Source organism: Anomalospiza imberbis, chromosome 14, assembly GCF_031753505.1.
Source record: "Anomalospiza imberbis isolate Cuckoo-Finch-1a 21T00152 chromosome 14, ASM3175350v1, whole genome shotgun sequence".
NCBI classification, from domain to species: domain Eukaryota; kingdom Metazoa; phylum Chordata; class Aves; order Passeriformes; family Viduidae; genus Anomalospiza; species Anomalospiza imberbis.
Window position 1 is genome coordinate 160,026 of NC_089694.1, and position 20,630 is coordinate 180,655.

The 20,630-nt window shown below is 41.4% G+C and overlaps 1 protein-coding gene and 1 non-coding gene across 5 annotated transcripts; both read right to left on the minus strand.

Annotated features, from left to right (window-relative positions):
* Positions 1 to 341: 341 nt before the first annotated feature.
* Positions 342 to 15,991, minus strand: RBMX (RNA binding motif protein X-linked). 4 transcript variants are annotated; one of them, XR_011003981.1, is made up of 10 exons: positions 15,870 to 15,991; positions 14,440 to 14,569; positions 14,136 to 14,242; positions 8,506 to 8,677; positions 7,316 to 7,432; positions 6,858 to 6,972; positions 6,616 to 6,741; positions 6,436 to 6,524; positions 3,705 to 3,791; positions 342 to 1,263 (listed from the first exon to the last, which is right to left on the minus strand). XR_011003981.1 is itself a non-coding variant. In XM_068204533.1 (9 exons), the coding sequence occupies exons 2-9, from the start codon at positions 14,546 to 14,548 to the stop codon at positions 5,631 to 5,633; spliced, it is 1,143 nt and encodes a 380-aa protein (XP_068060634.1). In that variant the 5' UTR covers positions 14,549 to 14,569; positions 15,870 to 15,990; the 3' UTR covers positions 5,339 to 5,630. The 4 variants fall into 4 exon arrangements, 3 of the variants coding, with proteins under 3 accessions (XP_068060634.1, XP_068060632.1, XP_068060633.1); XM_068204533.1 differs by lacking the exons at positions 342 to 1,263; positions 3,705 to 3,791 and adding an exon at positions 5,339 to 5,938 and having other exon boundaries at positions 15,870 to 15,990; XM_068204531.1 differs by lacking the exons at positions 342 to 1,263; positions 3,705 to 3,791 and adding an exon at positions 5,339 to 5,938 and having other exon boundaries at positions 6,436 to 6,539; positions 15,870 to 15,989.
* LOC137482795 (small nucleolar RNA SNORD61) lies at positions 14,316 to 14,387 on the minus strand. The gene has a single exon (XR_011004212.1). It is a non-coding gene; the product is annotated as a small nucleolar RNA SNORD61 (small nucleolar RNA).
* Positions 15,992 to 20,630: the final 4,639 nt, after the last annotated feature.

Here is a 20,630-nt window from a genome sequence, read left to right on the forward strand (position 1 = left end):
TGCATGAGCTAATACTGTAGATCAGGGTACATTCTCATTAATTAGGATTTTAGGCAGGCACTGATCATACAGTAGCTGCCATTTGGCATTACACTTTAGGTAGGATGATCCAGTTCAGCCTGAACGGCAGTGCTCAACACTACAAGCTAATAGTGCTGAAAAAGGAGTCCGATAGTACAGAATGTTACTCCTTCTTGCAGAAGAGATACTGAGATCACTTTGCAACGATAACCTTCCAAGATGTAATACTAGCAATCTTGACCACCATCCAACATCCAAGTATCTCCGAGAAGAGTATGTATTTCTTTTAAATTAGACAATAACACCCCAAACCCGTAATACTTGTTAACAGTAAATTTATTTGCCCTGGGAAATACTGCAATTCTACCAATCTGCTATACAGATTTACTCCTAGAATCTGCAGCCCATAACTGAGGTTCAAAGTGATATCCTCACCCCAAACGTAAAGTTTAAATCTCTAGACAAAGTATGCATGCTTTTTCTTCTTTAACTACTCATTATGAACTAAGGGTTGTTCAAGTGAGATCAGTTTATGTCTATCACAGAAGTCAGTATAAATTTTATTATCCATGACTGTTTATGATTTTTCTACATGAAATACCAATGCCTGAGGATTCCTCTCACATACACTGGCCCATCAACATGTGTGTAAGAGAAAAATGCACCAAAATCAAGACAAAGTTTTGCAGGAAGTACCTACTCCCAAGAGATGTACTGCTGTCCAGTCTACACAGAGGAACACTAATTATTCTAGCCATTCATCACTAACATTGTCTGAGTACACCAACACTCCCCTTCTCTCATCCAGAAGGTTGGGACAAAACTGTTGATGTAATAAAGCAGAACTTTCCATGGTTTCTTGGTGAAGTGCTCTGTATTCAAGAGGACTAAGATTCGCTTCTGTGTAACTTGCTCCTTTTATCAGCATAAATGGCAAGCACACATGGAAAAGCCAACCAAAGTATTTTGCTGCTGTAGGATGCGTGTGCAACGAGCAACGAACCAGCTCACTCTGCACTGCTGGAAGGGGCGAGCTACGGCAGACAGCGGTTGGCTTCCACCAGAAATTTTATATATGTCCAAGAGATCGGTAGTGCTACTTTCAAAGGCAACTCCTGAATGCTTACACAATCCTCCAGAAAACACTACACTCAAAAGCCAGACTGCATCAGGTGTGATTTGTTATCCTTTGATTTTCCAATGCACATCCACTGCTGCACTGCCACCTTCTAGTCACTGCAACTGGAAAAAGGAAATGCAAGTTAGTACCCTCTCAGAAGCCAAGAGACAAAAATGCTAGATTATCTTTGAAATCATTTTATATATGTAGTTAATACATTCGGATTGTATTTGATCTGTTCCAACAGTATGAGAGCACATCAATAGCTAACTACAACAATCAAAATGCCCTGAGGGCGACTTGTATTAATGCACACTGCTTGTATAACGCTCTCTCCAGGGCAGGTACTAAGTACCTCAATTCCTGGGTGTATTCCCCCTTCAAATTCTACTCACCACAAAATCCCACCAGCTCTTGATAAATCTCAACATGCTACTCAGGAGTTCTGTTATACACTGGTATATATATCTGTAATATATATCAGATATATATATATCTGTAAGTAATAATGTGTTATAAATAAAATAAAACTTGTAATCAAGGGAAGGTATATGGCTGGCAATTTCATTTGCACCCTGATTTTCCACAAGGCTATTATTATCCTCCTTGCCACAAGTTAAGGTCTATTTACTGCTCCCTTAACATTGGTACCATGCCTGTTAATAATCTAGAAACATTTAGAAGCTGAAGAGAAAGCTGACAGAGTGTGCTTTTGTCTCTAATACCCGTATTTATTACAACGTGGTCACAACAGATTTACTAAACTGGAAAAAAAAGCACCTATTTTTTTTTTTTTAATAAAGGGAAGCTTTTCACATGTCAAAAATAATTAAGCTTCAGCTTCCCAGCTAACAGAGAGAACTGAGGTGCACACACATGAAGCTTAAAACGTTCTGACACAACCTATATGATGATTTGTCAATATCTTTTGAAGTCTCCTAGAACACTGCATTAAAGACAGCATTTCTTCTCTTCATTAGAAGATTTAAGACCTACATCTTGGTCAAACTATAAATTTAAAAACTGACTCCTGGTGGTTTTTTGCAGGTGAGCGGGGGAAATGAAGGGGAAATGCTACTTTTAGACCTATTTCCCTAATCCACTTTAGTGGCACACTAGTGACATCAGTGATTTTTAAATGAAAAAGGTTTTCTTAACCTTTAGAAACACTTATTGTGAAGTGTCCTTTCAGTAAGACTCTAATTGAAGTATTTCAACAGTCCTTTCCTTTCCTTACAGGAAACATTTCCTTTCCTTAAAAGGAAAACAAAGACAAGGACAGCATTTGCTGGTTGAAATTTTATCACACGTCAGAAAAATAAAAAGCTGGTAGGGCAGTAGCTTCTGTTTTGCTTAACTATATGCGTCCCCTGAACAGAAAAAACTTGTGATGATTCTGTATTTTATCTGAAACAAAGCGTATTTTTCCTTTATTATCAAGGTAACAGCAGCAATTTATCAGGAGTATTTATAAAACATTACTAGCATATTCTGACAAGGGCATTGCACAGTTATTTAAGTTGCTGTTACTGACACTGTATAGGGAGAATGAATTGTAACCCAACTGAGGCTACAAACATCACATAGTATACAACAGAACTTATCCTTCCCACAAAATAGGATCTCCCTGGTAACAGTGACCAGCTGTCAGATAAACCAACTACACAAACTGCAGCTCTTTCTTTTTTACCATTTTAAAGTTGGTTCTTAAAAGTAGAATTTGAAACTAACAGCAAAATAGGTTCTTGCATTTACAGACTCAATAAAGAATTATGTAAGAGAGTACACATGCTTCTTTACATAAATGCTTCTCTTGGAAAAGGTAGTTGTCCTTATCCTTTAATCTCAACTAGATTTTATCAAATTCTGCACACACTGTAAGTTACTTCCACTTCTTTACTAGCAATTATTTAGTAGAGAAATTTTATTTTCCAGAAAGCTAGATTGGCATGACAGCCACTTCCACTTTTTTCTTTCTGAGTTTTCAGAGAAACAGAAGCAAGTCAAACTTTCACATAAAATCCATAGACAGCTGCTCCTGAATCTTCTTGAAAAATTATTTTAATAGGGTAGGCTTTAGAGCCACCAAACACAGCTGTTCTACAGTCTTAAAACCATTCTGGAGGCACCTGAAGTCTGCAGCTTAATCCCAGGACCTCTGCAGAGATCAATTCCTAATCCAAGATTATACTCACTCTAATTGCTAATCCTGCACATTTAGCAGAACTGAATAAATGTTTATACTAACATTTATTATTACAACTCTGATTTTTATGGTCTGCTCTTATAAAAATTCATACTCAGCACTTTCTGCCACATGACTTGAAGTGTAGTTGTAAACATGATTTTCTTTAGCTGTACCCAAATAGGCCGTTTTTGCAGACACGGAGTGTCTTGCTGCCATTCCTAAAGTGGTTGGTTTACAAAGCCTTCTTAAGCCTCCTCCTCCAAAATTTAAACAGAAGTCAAAAACAACACTTAGCCATGAAGAACATCCATTCAAACCTACAAACACAATAAGCAGGGAACTTCCTTACAGCTATTACACTACTGTAATATTTACCTTATGTATTGGTACAGGCACCACTCACATCTTCCATCAACAGATGAACCAGCACTATTTCAGTGGTATCTTCAGGAAGTTATCCCCCTGCAACTAAGAGAAGATACAACAAATTGAGAAAAACATGTTTTACAGCACAAGCTAACCTACAGTAATTGCCCCCATTTCAAAACAATGGCACAAGTTTGGTTTGCAGATTATTCAGTTGCAATGTTTTACTACTTCTTTAAATGGTGGAGGATTCACTGGCTTGGAATGGACTGGAATGGCTTAGAGAAAGGTTGCATGGCTTATGGATTCTCATTCCTTTTCAATGGTGCACTGCCATGTTAAATCCATAAGTTGAACGACAAAATTTACTGAGGACTAAACAGTAGTACAAAGGTTTTGGGTTTGTGGTTTGGTTTTTTTTTTTTAGTTGGAGGTCTTCATGTTTACTATATTCAAGAGTATCTTTTGAACTTCATGGCTTCACCCAAGTTATAACAACTTGCCACAGGCTATGCCACATGTATCCCTGGGTATCCCTGCAACGTAGTGTCAAAATAAACAGAGTTAGGCATCCAACTAAACATCAAGTCTGCATTTCTTGCTTCCAACTCCCAATAGTTGAGCTGTTATTTCCCAATCTAAAGAAATTCCTGATTTCACAAGGGTTTAATTTTGTTAATATGCTGTATGTGCACCCTCTTTAAGCATCTTCACTGAGAGATACTGGTTACAAAACACCCCCTCCCCACTCTACATGGCAATAGTGTGTCTCTACAGTGAGCTGCATTACAGCTTTAGTTTCAAAACTGGTGCCATAAATGCTTTTATCCAAGGATTGTTGAATTTGGAGAATTTCTAATGTATTGGGGAATTTATTTTCCTTTTTTTTCCTTAATCTAGAGAGCACTTCCATTGCCAGGACATGCAGCTTGTCTTACTGTACTAGAAGAAGGTAACTTGTTTCAATTTTGACTTAGACTGAAAAACTGGTTTGCTTTGCTTACCATCTTTGCTGTTTCACAGGCATTTGCTGCTCTTAATCAGCTGTGGAATGCTGAAAGATTCACTTATTTTAGGAAGCCATAAGCCTTTCAGAAGTTGGAGAGAAAGACTTCTTTGCTTATCTTATTTTCTCCTTTGGAATCAAAGATGTTCCTTTAAAAGTGAAACACTACAGAGTTGCAAAAATTTGAAACAGTGTGAGTAAGCATCGATTTGCAGCTTCTTTGATGGAATTGGTCAATGGTTTGTGGATTGTTGTTTTTTTAACAGTATTTTGTAGCTGACTTACATGAACATGATTTTTTCGCAGGGGAGATCTTTTTAAACTCCCCATGAAACAGTAGGAAGGCAGAATATAGTATTATCCACTTGCTTTTTCGGTTTAAGTGAATGAAATCCTCTATTTTTCTTTACACGGGGATCTGAAGGCATTTTGTACTGGGAATACTGTGACTTCAAATTCTAGGCACAACTGAGCTTTATGTGGAATCATCCCCACCACCCTCCAAATCACAAGCAATACTTTCAGAATGAGATGCTGAACATGTAGAGCAATTCATCTCCATGTTAGATGGTTGGATGTTGTGCAGAAGATCTTAAGAACAGCTTGTTCCATTCATGACGAAAATCAGATGAAAGTGTGGCATTTTAGGGAAACTTTACTTTGAAAATTACAACACTAGTACACAGCTCAAGCTTATACATTTAACATCTGCTTTCTGAAAGAAATGTTAACAATTTTGAAATGATATTAAACATTGTTTCAACTTTCTCTCACAAAAGCATAAAAGTCATGGAGGGGAAAACTTAACAGGCAACAATAAAAAAAGGTTAAAAACAACTTTTCCTTTTAGTAGTCCTCTGGTAGTAAAGATAGAACAGCTTCCACATTTGAGAAATAATGTGTCTTGGTCCAAAAGTTTAAAAGTGTTTTTAGTATCTGCTTCTGCCTCCACCTCTATCGGATCTGCTTCCACCACGGCCACCACCTCTGGGTGCCCCGCGGCTTGAACTACTGTAAGAATCCCGAGGAGGTGGATAGCCCCTTTCCATGGATGGGGGAAGACCCCTGTCTTGTCTTCCAACACGATCACGGCCACTTGAGTAGACATCACTTCTGCTGCTTGAGTAACTTTCTCGGCTTCCATATCCATCTCGTGTGCTGCCGTAATCATCATAGCGACTGCTTCCACCATATGATGGCGGGGGCCCTCGAGCAGGTGGAGCACTACGTGAGTTACCTGCAGGGTCAATGGTCAGGTAATATGGCAACACCATAAGTTATATAGAACAATTTCAAATTTGAATTTACAGAATTGCTGTATTAAAATGTTTACTGCTACTCTTTTTATATGTATTGAGATGGTCTTAATATAATCTGCCACATTAATGGTATTTTAAGTGGGGATTGCGTATCAGGCAGTGAGTGGATTTAAAGATTCTGAAGGAATGAAGACGGTGTTTGTTTATTCAGGCGGGCTCTTTAACTGGGTATTCCAGTACAGCTTGTTATTTTAGAGAAGAAACTCAGCCATATTTTCCAGAGACAGGTGTCATTCTGAACTGTAGACTTTCCTTCTTTAGCTTATTAACAAGATGACCAAATGATAACCAACAACTGCACTTTCACTGTACGGGAAAAAAAGTGTGCCACTTCCCCCTAAAACACAAGCAACCTAGTCAAAGTCAGATGTTATGGCATCTGTACATTTATATGATCCTCAAAATGGATTCTTACCGTAACTCTCATATGAATCTCTGTAGGAGCCTCCACTTGGATGATCCGAGTAGTCTCTGTCACGTCCACCACCGTATCCATCACGATCACTATAGGAGGAAAGACTACTAAGACTTAGTACAAATCACTAACATCACATCAAGACTACAGTGACAGGGAGAAAACTCCAACAATAGGTACCTATATCCCCTGGAGGGGTATTCATCACGTGAACTGGAATGACCGTAATCACGATATGCGTAGTCTCGGGGAGGTGGTGCGTAGTCCCGGGTATCCCTGGAACTGGGATAATCTCTGCTTGAGTAACTACAAAGAACAAAAACTGAGATGTTAGCCATATGTCCTACCACAGAAGGTCTGGAATCAAGCTCCTTCTCCAAACAAAAAACACTTCACTACAATAAAACAGTAGAAGAATTTACCCGTCTTTAGTGCTATAGCCATCATCTCTTGGAGACATGTAGACATCTCTCCGTGACGGCATTGGCTCTCTGCGCGGAGGACCACCGTAACCATCTCTTCCACGTGACACAGGAGCTTCAGAGAAACAGTCCATTTAATTAGCATTTAGCCATGCAGAACATTCAAGGCAAGTGCTAGTAAATAGCTTAAAGCAATTTAATAGTATCTCTGGAGCCTACATTTAGAACACTCTACATTTCTGCTTGCACAGTTTTAAAGCAGCACTAAAAGAAACATATTCAAACGGCACCAAATTGTTCCCAACAGCTACGAAATTATGCTAGTATGAAAGGAACCAAAGGTTAGAGAAACGATACACTATCCCACAGCAGACTGAATCAATGATTTGCACCAGTTCCTAAAGGAAGACTAACATGCTAGAACTGACCAAGCAATTAATTTAGTCAGAAGTCCTTACCTCTTCCTCCCATGCTACTGCTACGCACTGGTCCTGAAGGTGCAGATCTTTTAGGTGGAGGGCCTCCACTTCGTGGAGGTGGACCCCTCTTCATGGGAAGTGGCCCCCGAGAAGATCCTAGGAGGACAAGCCATGAACCAATTATTATTTCTGTGATACTCACCTGAATTTTCTTAAAGCCTGAACTAAAACAACCTACAGGTACCATTATTACCACTACATGATCAACAGTAAACCTCTAAAACTAGACCTCAAAGCCTTCTCTTGTCTTCTAGCCACTATTAAATGCTACTGGCAGAATTGAAAGCAAAACTTTCCACAGCCTAAATTCCTGTCAAGACCTGTCTTTTAGAACTTATCCAAAAGCTACAGGGTGTGACACAAGGGAAAAAGACAACTGATACCTGTAATCAGTCACAGCTTAAATGCTTAACAAGTTACTGTTCTCAGAAGACAAGAGCCACCTGGGAGGATGTACTAGAGAAGAGCCTACAGAGAGGGAACAGAGGTACTGCTACCGAGTCTGCAGAACCTACTATACAGACTCTTCAAGACAGAAGTTTCACTATTTCCAGGGGGGGGTTTTCTGCATTACAGCTTTTACTGTTACACCTCAGGTACCGCTTGCTATTTAAGTGAGTATTGTTTTGATACTGAAAAGTCTGAATAAATAGCTGTATCTTAATGAATATCCAGTATCAAGTAATACACTATCCTTACACTTTGAAAGCTTCAACTCAACAAAAAAAGGTTTAGCTGCCCTAACTCTCACTCTGATCTGGGAGGATCAGCCCTAAAATTTTCTCAGTTTAAACCTCTTGCTATTAAGAATGAAAGGCAGTTCCCTTTCCCTGGTGGTAGCGAATCACTTTTTCAACTTGAATACCAGAAAGCTTCCTTTCTCACGTGCAAGGCAGGAGTTCTGCTTTTCTTTCATAGGCATAAGTCAAGTGGAGTGTTAGTTGTAGAAAGGAATCTTCACATCTGAAAGCCTTTTCTTAAGGTGTACTTGCCTAATCAAAAATTTGACTAAACTGCCGAGATCGTATTTCATCATTTTAATAAAGAACAAGGAGTGCACTATTCAGGTGTTTGACTTTTTTTTTTTTTTTTCCAGTAGGATTATTGTCATCTTCCAATGGGATTGTCTTGTGTTGTCGAAGTGTATAATGAGAGAGGTCAATACATACCCAAGTGACTCCCTCTTGAAGGTGGTCCTCTCGCGCCACTTCCGCCTCTTGCACCTCTAAGGCCCCTGGGAGGACCTCTGCTTCGGGGAGGGGGTGGCGGCCCACGCCTACCACCACTTTCAAAGGATGGCTTGGTTGCTTGTTCCACTTTAATTGCCTTCCCATCTAATGACTAAAGAAGAAGCTGCTTTACTTACTGCTCAGTCATGTTTGTATTTCTTAAATCAAGCCCCTCTTGCTTCACTATTTATAGGGCTTCCATTTTATAAGTTAGAGCAACTCTAGAACTGATTTCAGTCTTCAGTATTAGTCCCCAAGTACTCAGCAGCATGTTGGGCCTAATTTCAATTTCTACAGTACTTCATTCTTGTGGTATTGATGGCAAAAAAAAAAACACAGAGCAGCATCAGAAAGGACTTTCAGTGAAAACACAAGTGTCCAATGATTACGGCAGCCCCACGTCATTTATTCTGTAAATGAAACATGATATATGATCTACAATTTACTTTCAATTGCCATGTACTTTTGTACCAAACTAGGAGTGCACCTGTAGTTACAAGATTAAGCTGAAGGTAACTTAGCTTCAGTTGGGATTTCTGGCAATGGGGAGGCCGTTTAGCACATTTTTCTTGACGTCCTGATAAAACGGTGATCGCTGAAGTATTTAGAAGTTATTTCAGCATCTACACAGCAGACTGAGTATGACATTTCACCCCTTTTTTCTAGTGTTTCAAGCAGGTTTTTCAATCAAGGTGACTGTCATAATTTACTCTATTACTTGCTTTTCCACAGGGAAGGTCTTTGTGGTTGGGGTATTTTTGTTTGTGGGTTCTGTTGTGTGGTTGTATTTTTTTTTTTTGTGGTGGTGGTATAAAAATGTAAAAGCTTTTGCTGGAATATTGATCTGCAATACCAGGAACTCTGCAGCCAACTAATATACCTCAAACATGAGCAGGTACTAACATGTTCAGTAATTCAACCTAGTTAATCAAATTTCTGTATGATCTTAAGACACCAAATGTTTGGATATTATCACAGAATCAAGATCACAAGCTCTGCTAAAATTAGGTTATTGCATGCCTATCCTGGCAAACATGGTTTATTTGCCTTTTTTAGCAGTTAAATATTTAACTCTGCCATGACAACTAATTAATTATCAGGCAGAAAGTGTTGATTATTGCACTTCTTTGCTGCAATAAAGGAACACAAACATGACTGCTAGTAATGTCTCTAGCTATGCTACTAATAGTATTTTACTGAAGTACTGAATATTTTTTGTTTTCGGTCAAAATCTAGCTCTCTGAAAATTCACTGCAGTAGTGCATGTATTTTGCCACCTCAGAGTTGTAGTGATTGCTTGAAAACCTGTGTACATACACAGGTTCAACTTGATCCATTGTGAGGAGAAAAAAGAAATACCAACAAAATCATATTGGTCTTGACTTTGACTTAGTGCAGTATTTTACTTATTGAAGGTTTCTCAAAAAGCCTTTTGGCATGACAAACTGAAACATCCATTCTAATGACTGGAACTTCTCAGTTTGCATCATATTGATCTGCCATCATAATTAATCTCTCAGTTTCATCCTTCTCAAGCAGGAACAGAGGGCTTGAAGCCTTAAGCTTTGCTATGGCCACTGCTGTCCTTAATTTCATGGCATATTCTTGACAGCTTGTTTTAAATTTAGAAAGCAAACACTGTCCCCTTCTGCTACTATGGGTTCTGAAAACCTGGATGCTAGGTTTAAGTTCTTTCATTTCTGTTAGGTAGGAGGTACAGTTTTCCTTGTAATTTCTCCTCCTATTTTCTTCTGCCTTGCACTTAAGCATCTTACCTTGGCAAAAGACTGTTTCTTTGCAGACTGAATTACAAAAGTAGTCTTAAAAAGCCATTCCATAGGTCCAGAAAGACCTTCCACTAGGTACAAGAACATATCTTTTGCTAACCATAAAATATTTGTCAACGTTAGTCCTATTTCAAAGCAGAGGGGACATTTTATGGTTTCTTAGCTCAAAGCAAGGTCTTACCTCACCAAACATAAAAGTCACACAACCCATCTCAGAATAAGGAAGTTTTTTCAATGAGCTCAAATCACAAGCTGTCAACATGAATACTCATTAGTTTATTTTTATAACCTTGATTCAGAGTGTTATAGAAGCATTTTTAATACGATATGAGCACCAGAAAGTGAAGTCACCCTGGTGCTAAAAAACATGGAAATAATTTAAGCTACAAGTAATTTAGAACGGTAATAGTTTGGAAATCAAACTCTCCTTTGTGTGGAATGAATAATCTGTACAGATTTGTAAAGTGAGACAGGGAACTTTAACCAAACACAATTAGAGAACTGTCCTGCAAACAGTTTTCTGTTCCACATTTCAACAGAAAAGATGAATGAAATTTGCATAATTTTGGGAGCGGGGCAAGAAATCAAGTATTTCAAAGAAACTATTACAATAACTTGCATGAAGCTGGTCCTAGCACCGCACAGGGCTTTCCCCTTCAATGGATCACTTCACTGTTGATGCTGCAATGACTCCATTTCTCCACGTTCCTTGATGGCACATTAAGTGAGTTTCCTTTTGCCATATATATCCAAGAAATGAAGATCCATTTCTCAAGAGGCCAAGCTTCTGTACATTGTATCACTTCTTCCCCAAAGAACAGGAAGCACTTTCTGTCAATCAGACAACCTTCTGTAGTGCTGAGTACAGTTTACACTGTAGGGATTGTAGCATCTGCTTTCATCCTCTTAACACAGACCAGCTGGCTTGGCAGGTCTACACTGGAATTACATATTTGGTTCGCCCTGATCCTTTGCTTAAGGTCATATCCTCTCTTTAATTATCCATTTCATCTTTAAGGATGTAGAATCAGAAGGTCATGAGAACAGCCCACAGCACCAAACAACCATTACAGCCTCGGGAGTATCCACATTGATGTCCAGGTAAGCATGTGCATTGTGTGGCATCAGGATGTAGACTTGACAGCCATGAATTAAGATTCTTCTTAAGGAAGGCTGGTAAGCTGCTATAAAGTACTTCTACATTCCTTTTGCACTGCTCAGACATGACAGCATTGATTAAATCTAGAAGACAAAGTAACTGAAGTGAGAAATCTCCATCCCAACTCTAAAATAATTATCTTGTGATCTCTTTTTGCAGGACAAACTTATCTTCAACAAGCAAGCTTTGACTAGTCTATGCTTGTCCAGTAGTGAAATACAGTTATTCACTTATTACCCCTCACCCAAATTGGTGCAAAACTGTGGATATATTTACATAAACATTTGCAAAATAAAAAAATCAAATGCAAAGTCATTCTTGCAGAATCTATTGGAGTCAGCCTCTTCTACTGGCTACAACTTCAAATTCCTTTGGGATGACAGAATGAGCAACAGGCAATGCAGAACTCTTCCCCCTGGCCAGACAGGTCACCGAATGCCTTACAGACTGCTTGAACTGCAGTCTGCACAGTGCTTCTGCTGCTGATTCTCAAGTGCATTAAAATCTCAAGAACACGCCAATCCATCTTTTCCAAACGGACAAAAAGACTTTCATGTTGTGATTTATGACAATTACCTCTTCTCACACCAGGCCTCAAACACTGCTCTTCCTCAGACCTTGAATGCAGAGTCTTTTTGGAATACAAGCAGTATGTGTTGTCCAGAAGGCTTTCTGAAGATGAGAATGAGAGACCGCCTCATGAATATCTTTCATATCCATGGTCAAAGCAAGTTGGACCAGAGGACATTCTAGGCCAAATCCCATTTGAGGAGGTTCTTTTCATACACTACTTGCTGTTCTAATTTCAAAGCAGATGAAGGTACTTCTAGATTTATAGTGAAGATAAACCCATGAGAACGATGATCCACAAGGCCGTCCTTTCCAGCATTTCTTGCCAGTAATGCAGATTGTGCATTCCAGAACAAGTAGACATAACCTCAGCCACAAACATTGTCTAATTTAGCTAATTTACCAAGCAGTACTCTCCCAAATGTTTCCAATGTGACCACACACAAGCCTCAGCATTCAAGATATAGAACAGCTGGCGATTATTTTCAGAGGGATTTTGATTTGCAAGCTGCACTCCACAAACACACAGATCAGTGACCGAGTTCCTTTAAGTCTGACAATTACCTATTGGTCCTTGAAATTACCTTATATGAGAGTTCAATGACTGTTTCAGAGAAAGTTAATTATTTAAGCACAGCAGTAAAAGTCTTCCGAACTGTGGCAAACTAGACAGTGGAGAAATAAAATTCAATGAAAGGAGCACCTTGACAGACGTTTAGGCTGATACAGAAAGAACGTCATCCGAATTTGCCACTCTCTGCCTTGACAAAACTACTAGCTTGCTTAATAGGGAAGGAAGTCTTCTAAGAGAGTAACCCTAATTGTGATAAGGTTCTCATGAAGCACCCAGAAACATCAGTACATGGAGTAGAAAACCCACTATCCTTCTCTAACACGCAGCCTGCTATAACACAAATAAAAGAGGTTTTACTATTTCTGTTCACGAGCACTACACAAAGCTCATTTTCTTATTCCTAAAATTGTTTTACTTACTGACTGCAATAACTGACATTTTTCTTTCACTTCAACTTCTTAAACTAACAAGACAAATATATCAAAATCCCAAGTGTCAATTAATCACAGTCACTCAATGTTTCTTCACTTTACTTGAATGTCATCTCAAGAGACATTGCTTACAAGGCCAGTGCAGTGTGACCTAAACACAATCATTCACATAATGCACAGAAAACCAGAGTCTGCAATTCAAGTGACCTAAGATGGCTTTCACTGCCTGAAGAGACAGCACCTCTATGAAGATAAGCAGTTGCTCACCAAAAAATTGCCAACTTACATCTACCTTTTCGAGCACATGCCACAAAAGATAAAGATTACAGCAGCCTACAATTCTCTGACAAACTATCCTGTATTATCTTGGAACTTGTGCTGCAAATTCCTGTGTTTTTATTTTTAAAAACATTACACTTCTAATTACTCTCAAAGCTAGACCATTGCATTTTATGGCAAAAATGAACAAATTCAGCTGCTGGCTAACTGCAAAGCCATTGCACATTAACTGGAAAGATGCCCCTCACACAGACCAAGCAGATCAATGATGCAAGTCACAAATGTAGGAGATTATCCACAGAACACCAGATAGCTCATCAATGCTCCAACACTCAAGGGAAGTCACAGCCAACCCACGTTAAGGGACCAGTTACTGATGTTCAGGTAAGTCACTTCCCTGAAGTGTAATTGACACAGTACTGCATTCAAATATGATTAAAAAGGAAAATCAACCCAAAAAACATTATCGAAGCATGCAAGAATGAAGACCTGATTGGTGAAAACCCTACAAAAACTGATTAAGGAACAATAAGAAAAGAGCACAGCTGACTGCCAGCCAGATTTCATTTTCTATTAGCAAATCCATGAACAGGAGAAACAGATTTCAGCTCCATGGAGACAGAGACGTTTTGTCAAATTTAAAGTTACAACTTGTCTCCAGGATCTCCTAATCCATTCTCTTTCCAACTTTTATTACCAGTTGAATTACCCCAAAGATTAATTGTCCTGGTCAGTAGCAACTGCAACATATAAATGGTTTTAATTCCTACCTTTCCATTCATATCTCTGGCAGCATCTTTTGCATCTGCTGGACTCTCAAACGTGACGAACGCAAATCCTCTGGACTTGTTTGTTTCCCGATCTTTCATTAAAAGGACTGCAGAAACAAAGTCACATCAGCCTTCCCTGTAATTCCCTGTAAGGAACACTTAACCTTTATTTAACCTTTTAAGCTCAGAACTTCTTAGAGGACATCTAAGCGCTATCATTTCAGATGATCAACGCCAAAAAGTCATCACAGCTATTTTGTTGTTTGTTTTATACTATTACCATCTTAAGAAAAGTTCTCTTTACCTTCCACAATGCGTCCATATTTGCCGAATACAGCCTCAAGGGCTTTCTCATTAGTCTCTGTGTTCAGGCCCCCAATGAACAGCTTCCCAGGACGATCTGCTTCAACCATTTTGGTTCTGTAAATGACCTACTAAAAAGAATGAGGCCATTATTAACAAAACATCAGACTGCAATAGAGGCTTCATGGTACATAAATGACTTCTGTCCTCAAATGTACAAGCAAATTTTCTTTAGAAAGATATTAGGTAAGAAATATGAGGTATACAATAACTTTTAAGTAATTACAATTTTTTTGTAATGGAAGCAACTGGCAGTAGTATTAACAGTTACTTCTTCATGTTATATAGTGTGTTTATAAGATATTAAATAGAACTTTGAATAGTGAAACAAAGCACTGTTAAAATGAAGCAATATTGGTGAATGCAAAAGCTCTTCCAGAAGTGCTGTTCCTTTTGTCCTTTGGATGGCAATCCTAGCACACATTTCCTTTAAATCCCGGACGTTTCAAGTAATTTACTTAATATGTCAAAGCAATACAAAATTGTTAACTCTTCAAAGCATCTTAGATCAGTATTTATAAATTAAGTTCATTCTCTGTATCATTTAAAGTACGTGGAGCCTATGCTCAAGTCCTGGCCCACACAACATGAGAGACTATACAGACACCAGACCACCACTGCACTTCTACACAGCAATGTCACAGCTACAGCCGCGGGGGCGGGAGGGCTTAAAAAGAAAAAAGCCCAAGAGCTGAAGACAAAGCCAAACCCCCCGTGCCTGGCAGGCCGCCCGGCGCCTGCGGACAAGCGCTGCCCGCGTGTCTCCAGCGCGATGGCGGGAAGGCCCGCGCCAGCTCCAGCACACGCGGGAGCGCGGACAAAGCACCCCGAGGGAGCCACGGCGGGGCCGGGCCAGGCTGGGCCGCACGGGGCCCGGGCTCAGCTGCTCTCCAGGCACGGTGAGCGGGGGGGCCTCGGACCCTCCGCGGGCTCAGGCACCGCCACAAAATGGCGGCCACCTCTGGCAGTGGCTCTGCTCCGTCCCCGCGCCCGGCGGCCTCCTCGGCGCTTACCCACCGCGCGACTCAACCCCGTCCGGACACATCGGCGCGGCGCTCTCGCCATTCCCCCTTCGCCCTCCCCCGGGATGCTGAAGAACCCCCGCACATAAAATGGCGGACACCGCGCCTGACACCGCCAGGACCCTCCTCGTCCCACCGCAACGGTGCGGGTCCCGCCGTCCTAACCAGAGCCGGGCAGGGAGGGATTGCGGGCCGGGCCCGGCTCCGCCGTGCCTCCGCTCCGCCGTGAGCGGCGCGCCACGCGGCCCGCGCCACGCGGACCTCTCGCCGCGGACCTCTCGCCGCGGATCCCCGTAGCGCCCCGCGGTGCCGCCCGCAGAGCTCTAGTCCGCAGCACCGCACCGCTCACCTCCGCCCGCGCCGCTCTGCAACTGCGCAATGGGGGTGAACAAAGGCGCTGCGGGCTTTTATAGCGTTACGTCACCCGCCGGACGGAGCCCCGGATGCTGCGGCGGCGGCGGCAGCGCCCAGCCCGGTAGGGGGCGGCCGCGGCCCCCCGGGGACGGTGCGAAGCTCCCGCCGCGGCCGAGGGACAGCGGCGCCCGGAGGGGACGGCGCCACAGGGGCTGGAGAGTCCCGTCCTGCCAGGAGCGGGGAGCGGGCCGGGGACCGCGAGCGGCGGGAGAACAGCGGGAGTGGGCCGTGGGAAAGGAGGGGTAGAGCTTTGTTTGGCGGCTGCGCCTCGTCCCGAAGGATTGAGGCCGCATGTGTGGTGCTGTGTCCAGTTCTGGACTCCTCAGCACGAGAAAGGAGCTACTGGAGATAGTAATCATCACAAAGATGATTAGATGTCTGGAGCATCTCTCTTACGAGGAGAGATATGGAAGCTGGGGCTGTTCAGTCTAGAGAAGAGAAGAATGAGAGGGAATCTCACTAATGCATATAAATATCCCAAAGCCAGGTGCCAAGGGGGTGGTACCAGAGTCTTTTCAGTGGTGCCCAGTGACAGGACGAGGAGCAATGGTCATAAACTAAAATACTAGAAGTTCCACCTCAACGTGAGAAAAAACTTTGCATTGAGAGTAGCACAACCCTGGAACAGCTGCCCAGTGAGGTCATGGAGTCTCCCTCTATGGAGACATTCCTGTGTCACCTGCTCCAGGTGACCCTCCCTTGTCAGGGGGTTTGGACTGGATGATCTCCCAGAGGTCCCTTCCAATGCTAACTGATTTTGTGAAGCAGCAGATCACTTTGGAAGGAAAATCACGGTTAGTATCAGTTTAACTTTGGAGTTTGTGCAGGAGCTTAACCCAGTTTGCTAAAGCAGCCTTAAAGGCATTTTTAATTAGTTTCATTAATAGATGTGCATGGCAGCACCCCTTCCTTGGAGAATAACAGCAAACAAAAACAAGTATGGTTGAAAATTAAAATGTGTTGTTGATGGCACAAAGTTTTGCCATTTTTGTTCAACTAACTCAATTTGTTAATTATTTGTACTCGAAGTTCAACTGTGATTTTCTTTGGCTGGCTAAACCTGATAATGGAAAAGTTAGGAGGAAACCTGTTCATGCAAAAATTGGCTAAACTTTCATTACTTGAACCTGTATATTATCTAAATTTATATTAATCAGTTATCAAGACCTATTTTCTTAGTGCCACCCAGTTTAACCACCATACAGTCTTTTAAGTTCTCCCTTGCAGTTCTTGCTTGCAGTTCTCCAGACCTTCATTTCTGGAAGATGTCACAGAGTCTATGGACTCTAAGGACACTGCCCAGTGCTGTTACAGTTGTACAGCTGCATAATTGCTACATTCTGATAAGAGAACAGCAGCCTCTCCTTATCTTCAGTTTTTCAGTCTGTCAGATACTGATATTCAGCTGCTGCTTGTGCTATGGGAAGCAGAAGGCAACATTGCCTCAGAGTAGCTCATAGATGTGTTAAGAACACAAAGGAGGGAAGCTCTCAAACACTACTCTAAACTCCAGTATGTACTTGAAGATGTCACCTAACCAGTGTGGATGCTCAGAGTTTCTGGATGCTGTTACTGTGAAGGGGAAAAGGGAAAGATGACCTTTATATGGAGGTGGGGCGGCACTGCCTGTGATACCAATGCAGTTGCCAAAGAATGGCATTACCAGATATCATCCAATTATCATATGAAGAAAAGCCTCAAATTGTAGTTTCAATACAAAAGAATTTAAACTTCAGAGCCTCTCTGGGATGGATAGTGAAAACTAAAGCAAATTGTTAGTCCTGAAAGAAATATGCTAAAAATGGCCTCCATCAAGGTGGGGCCTCTGTGCTTCTCTGACCCATGGTGTATTTACTGACTGCCACACTACTGGAAAAATAAACAAATGCAAACAAAAGACTCTTTTTCTGTCTGCTCTGATTTAAAGTAAAATATTTAATTGATAACTCCAGGCTTCATTTTAGTAACACTTTGTTAACAGTACTGAACATGTAGTTAGGCAGGATTAGCATGAACATAATGACATTTGAAACAGCATTTGAACATAAATGCTGTCATTGTATCAGGGCAGCCCATTGTTCTAAAAATTCTTCTGCCCGTTGTTCTAAAAGGTATCTTCATGAGGCTTCTCATCAAAACTTAGTTGCATCTTCATTGCAAACTGGAACAGTATTTACAGTCTCTCACTACACAGTGTATGTATGGTCTTGCTCCAAATTCAGTCAGATATTTTCCTAGAGGATTAAAGGATATATAATTCTTTAATTCTTCTAATTCTCTCCTCTTTTTTTGAATTTTGAATTTTTGAAGAAAAACTACAGAAATCATCAGGGAACAAACTGCAGTCTGAATTGAAATTAATTTCCCTTCAGTAAGAAGTTCAAGGCTGAAGAGCTATGACATTCTCTTCTGCATATGACCTTTCAACTTTGACTTTTCTGATAGGAAATTAGGTATTAATAAGAGGTCCTATACTGGACCCTATGGAATATGAGACAGACTTGGATGGGACAGTTGGGGAAACGGAGACCAGGAAAACTTCACCAACCTTTACACAGAAGAGAATTACTCCCTAACTAGCACAGATAACTTGCCCTTGCATTATCACATTTTTGAGAGTAGAAGAAAAGCAATTAAGTATGTTACTTACAAACCCACATACATATAAGCTGATCTCTTTCTGCCTTTTCATTGATAACCTTAAAATTGAGCCTAGTAGATGGGAGAGGTAGACAACATTTCATGAGGGTAATATTTTATTTTTGTGATAGCTTTCAACTAAAATGTTACTCTCTTTAATAAATCCCTGGATGTTTTACAATGTTGCTGAATTTACACTGCAAACTTGTTAGTGCAAAGTGTTTTGGATTTCCCCTGTACCATGCTGCATATTTTCATCAAACACATTGGCCTTTTACCAAGTTCATCATGCTTTGGTTTTAAACTGGATAAAGAGTTTAGGAGAGCTGAGGGATGGGGACTATTGAATACATAAATAATCTGATCACAAAAGATTCATTCAGAATTAATAAAAATTGGAATGTAATTCACTCTAGATATGCAATCAAAAACTAATAACTGAAAAATCAGCTTAACCATTTTATAACAAGGAGCAATTTTCTAGGCACTGTCAGTTAATAGGTGTTTATAGAAATTCAGGAATTTTCCTCTGTAAAACTCAGACTAGAGCAGATGAGAACAGCACAAAATAACTGTTTCTGGAATGGACTTTGTAACCATTTCTAAACTGGAACTCCTTAATGAGCTTCTCCCAAATCACCCATTTGGGATCTCATTGTGGCTCCTTTCATTTTAGCAATACAAGGTGGATCATAGGTCCCAAAGACATAGCTGGAGCTGCCTGAAATGACAACTCTAATTTCCAGGCTCAGCTGAAAAGACATGAGAATTCCTGTGCACCCCCTTATTATTTTTCCTTTTGCCTGTTGCTGTTCTATGGTAAGAGCAATTCACTACAGATTGATGAATTGGTTAAAATTATTGGACATGGATGTTTTGGAGGGCAATACAAATGCAATGTCACTGTCTGGAAGCGTGAGTGGCAACAGCTTGCCAAAATGGGAAATACAGAGAGATTGAGGTGTTTGCTACTCAGTATTGATAGCAATGCCTTTAGCACAGTGTCTCAGCTGTGAGTACCCGTCTTGCCATGGTAGCACAGAACTTGCAGCCATCACTTGCATTTACCCTGCTCCTCAGATTTTGCAGCTGTCCCAGAGCACTGCTCCTGCCATCGCCACCTGAACAGCTGACTCTGGAGCTTGGCATCATATTTGTGGCACCACTGTGACTGTGTTGTTGGCCATGTTGTGGCTGCAAACATCACAGGCTACATCAAAAAAACACCAAATATAATTCCAGATTGCTATATGAAAACTGGGATTTCCACCCCTAATTTCTGAGCTGGTAATATCTGTCTTAAGCCTTTCTCACTCACTCTCTACAACTCCTTCAAAGGAGGATGTAGCCAGATGGAGAAGGTCTGCCTGGTCTCAGGTAACAAGTGACAGGATGACAGGACGAAGACTGGAGTCGTGCAGGGGGAAGTTTGGACATTAGGAGGAATTTCTTCACAAAAAGGGTACTTGGACATTGGGCTGTTCAGGGAGGTGGTGGAATCACTGTCCCTGGGAGTGTTTAAGGAAAGACTGGACGTAGCACCCAGTGCCGTGGTCTGCTTGACATGGTGGTGTTCGGTCCCGTGTTAAACTCGATGAGGTATTTTCCAACCTAATTGATTCTGTGCTTTTTGCTGGTGGCTAAAACCTGAAAAGAGATTCTGGTACCATGGAATCCTAGAATGGTTTGGGTTGGAAGGGACGGTCAAAATCATCTGATTTCACTACCCCCACCCCTCTCGCCATGGGCAGGGACACCTTCCCCTCGACCAGGATGCTCCAAGCCCCATTCAATCTGGCCTTGAACACTTCCAGTGATAGGGCATCCTCAGCTTCTCTCTGCAACCTGCGCCCGGGCCGCACAGATACCCTCCCAGGGAAGAACTTCTCCCCAGTAACCCATCTAACCTCGCCCTCTGGCAGTGGAAACCGCTCCCCCTTGTCCCGTCGTCTCCCGTTCTTCAGCGTGCCCTCCCCCAAGATGGCACCCGGCGCTTCCCCCCCTTCACCGCGCAGCCGCTGTGGCCCCGACCCGGCCGTGACGCGGCCGCCCCCGC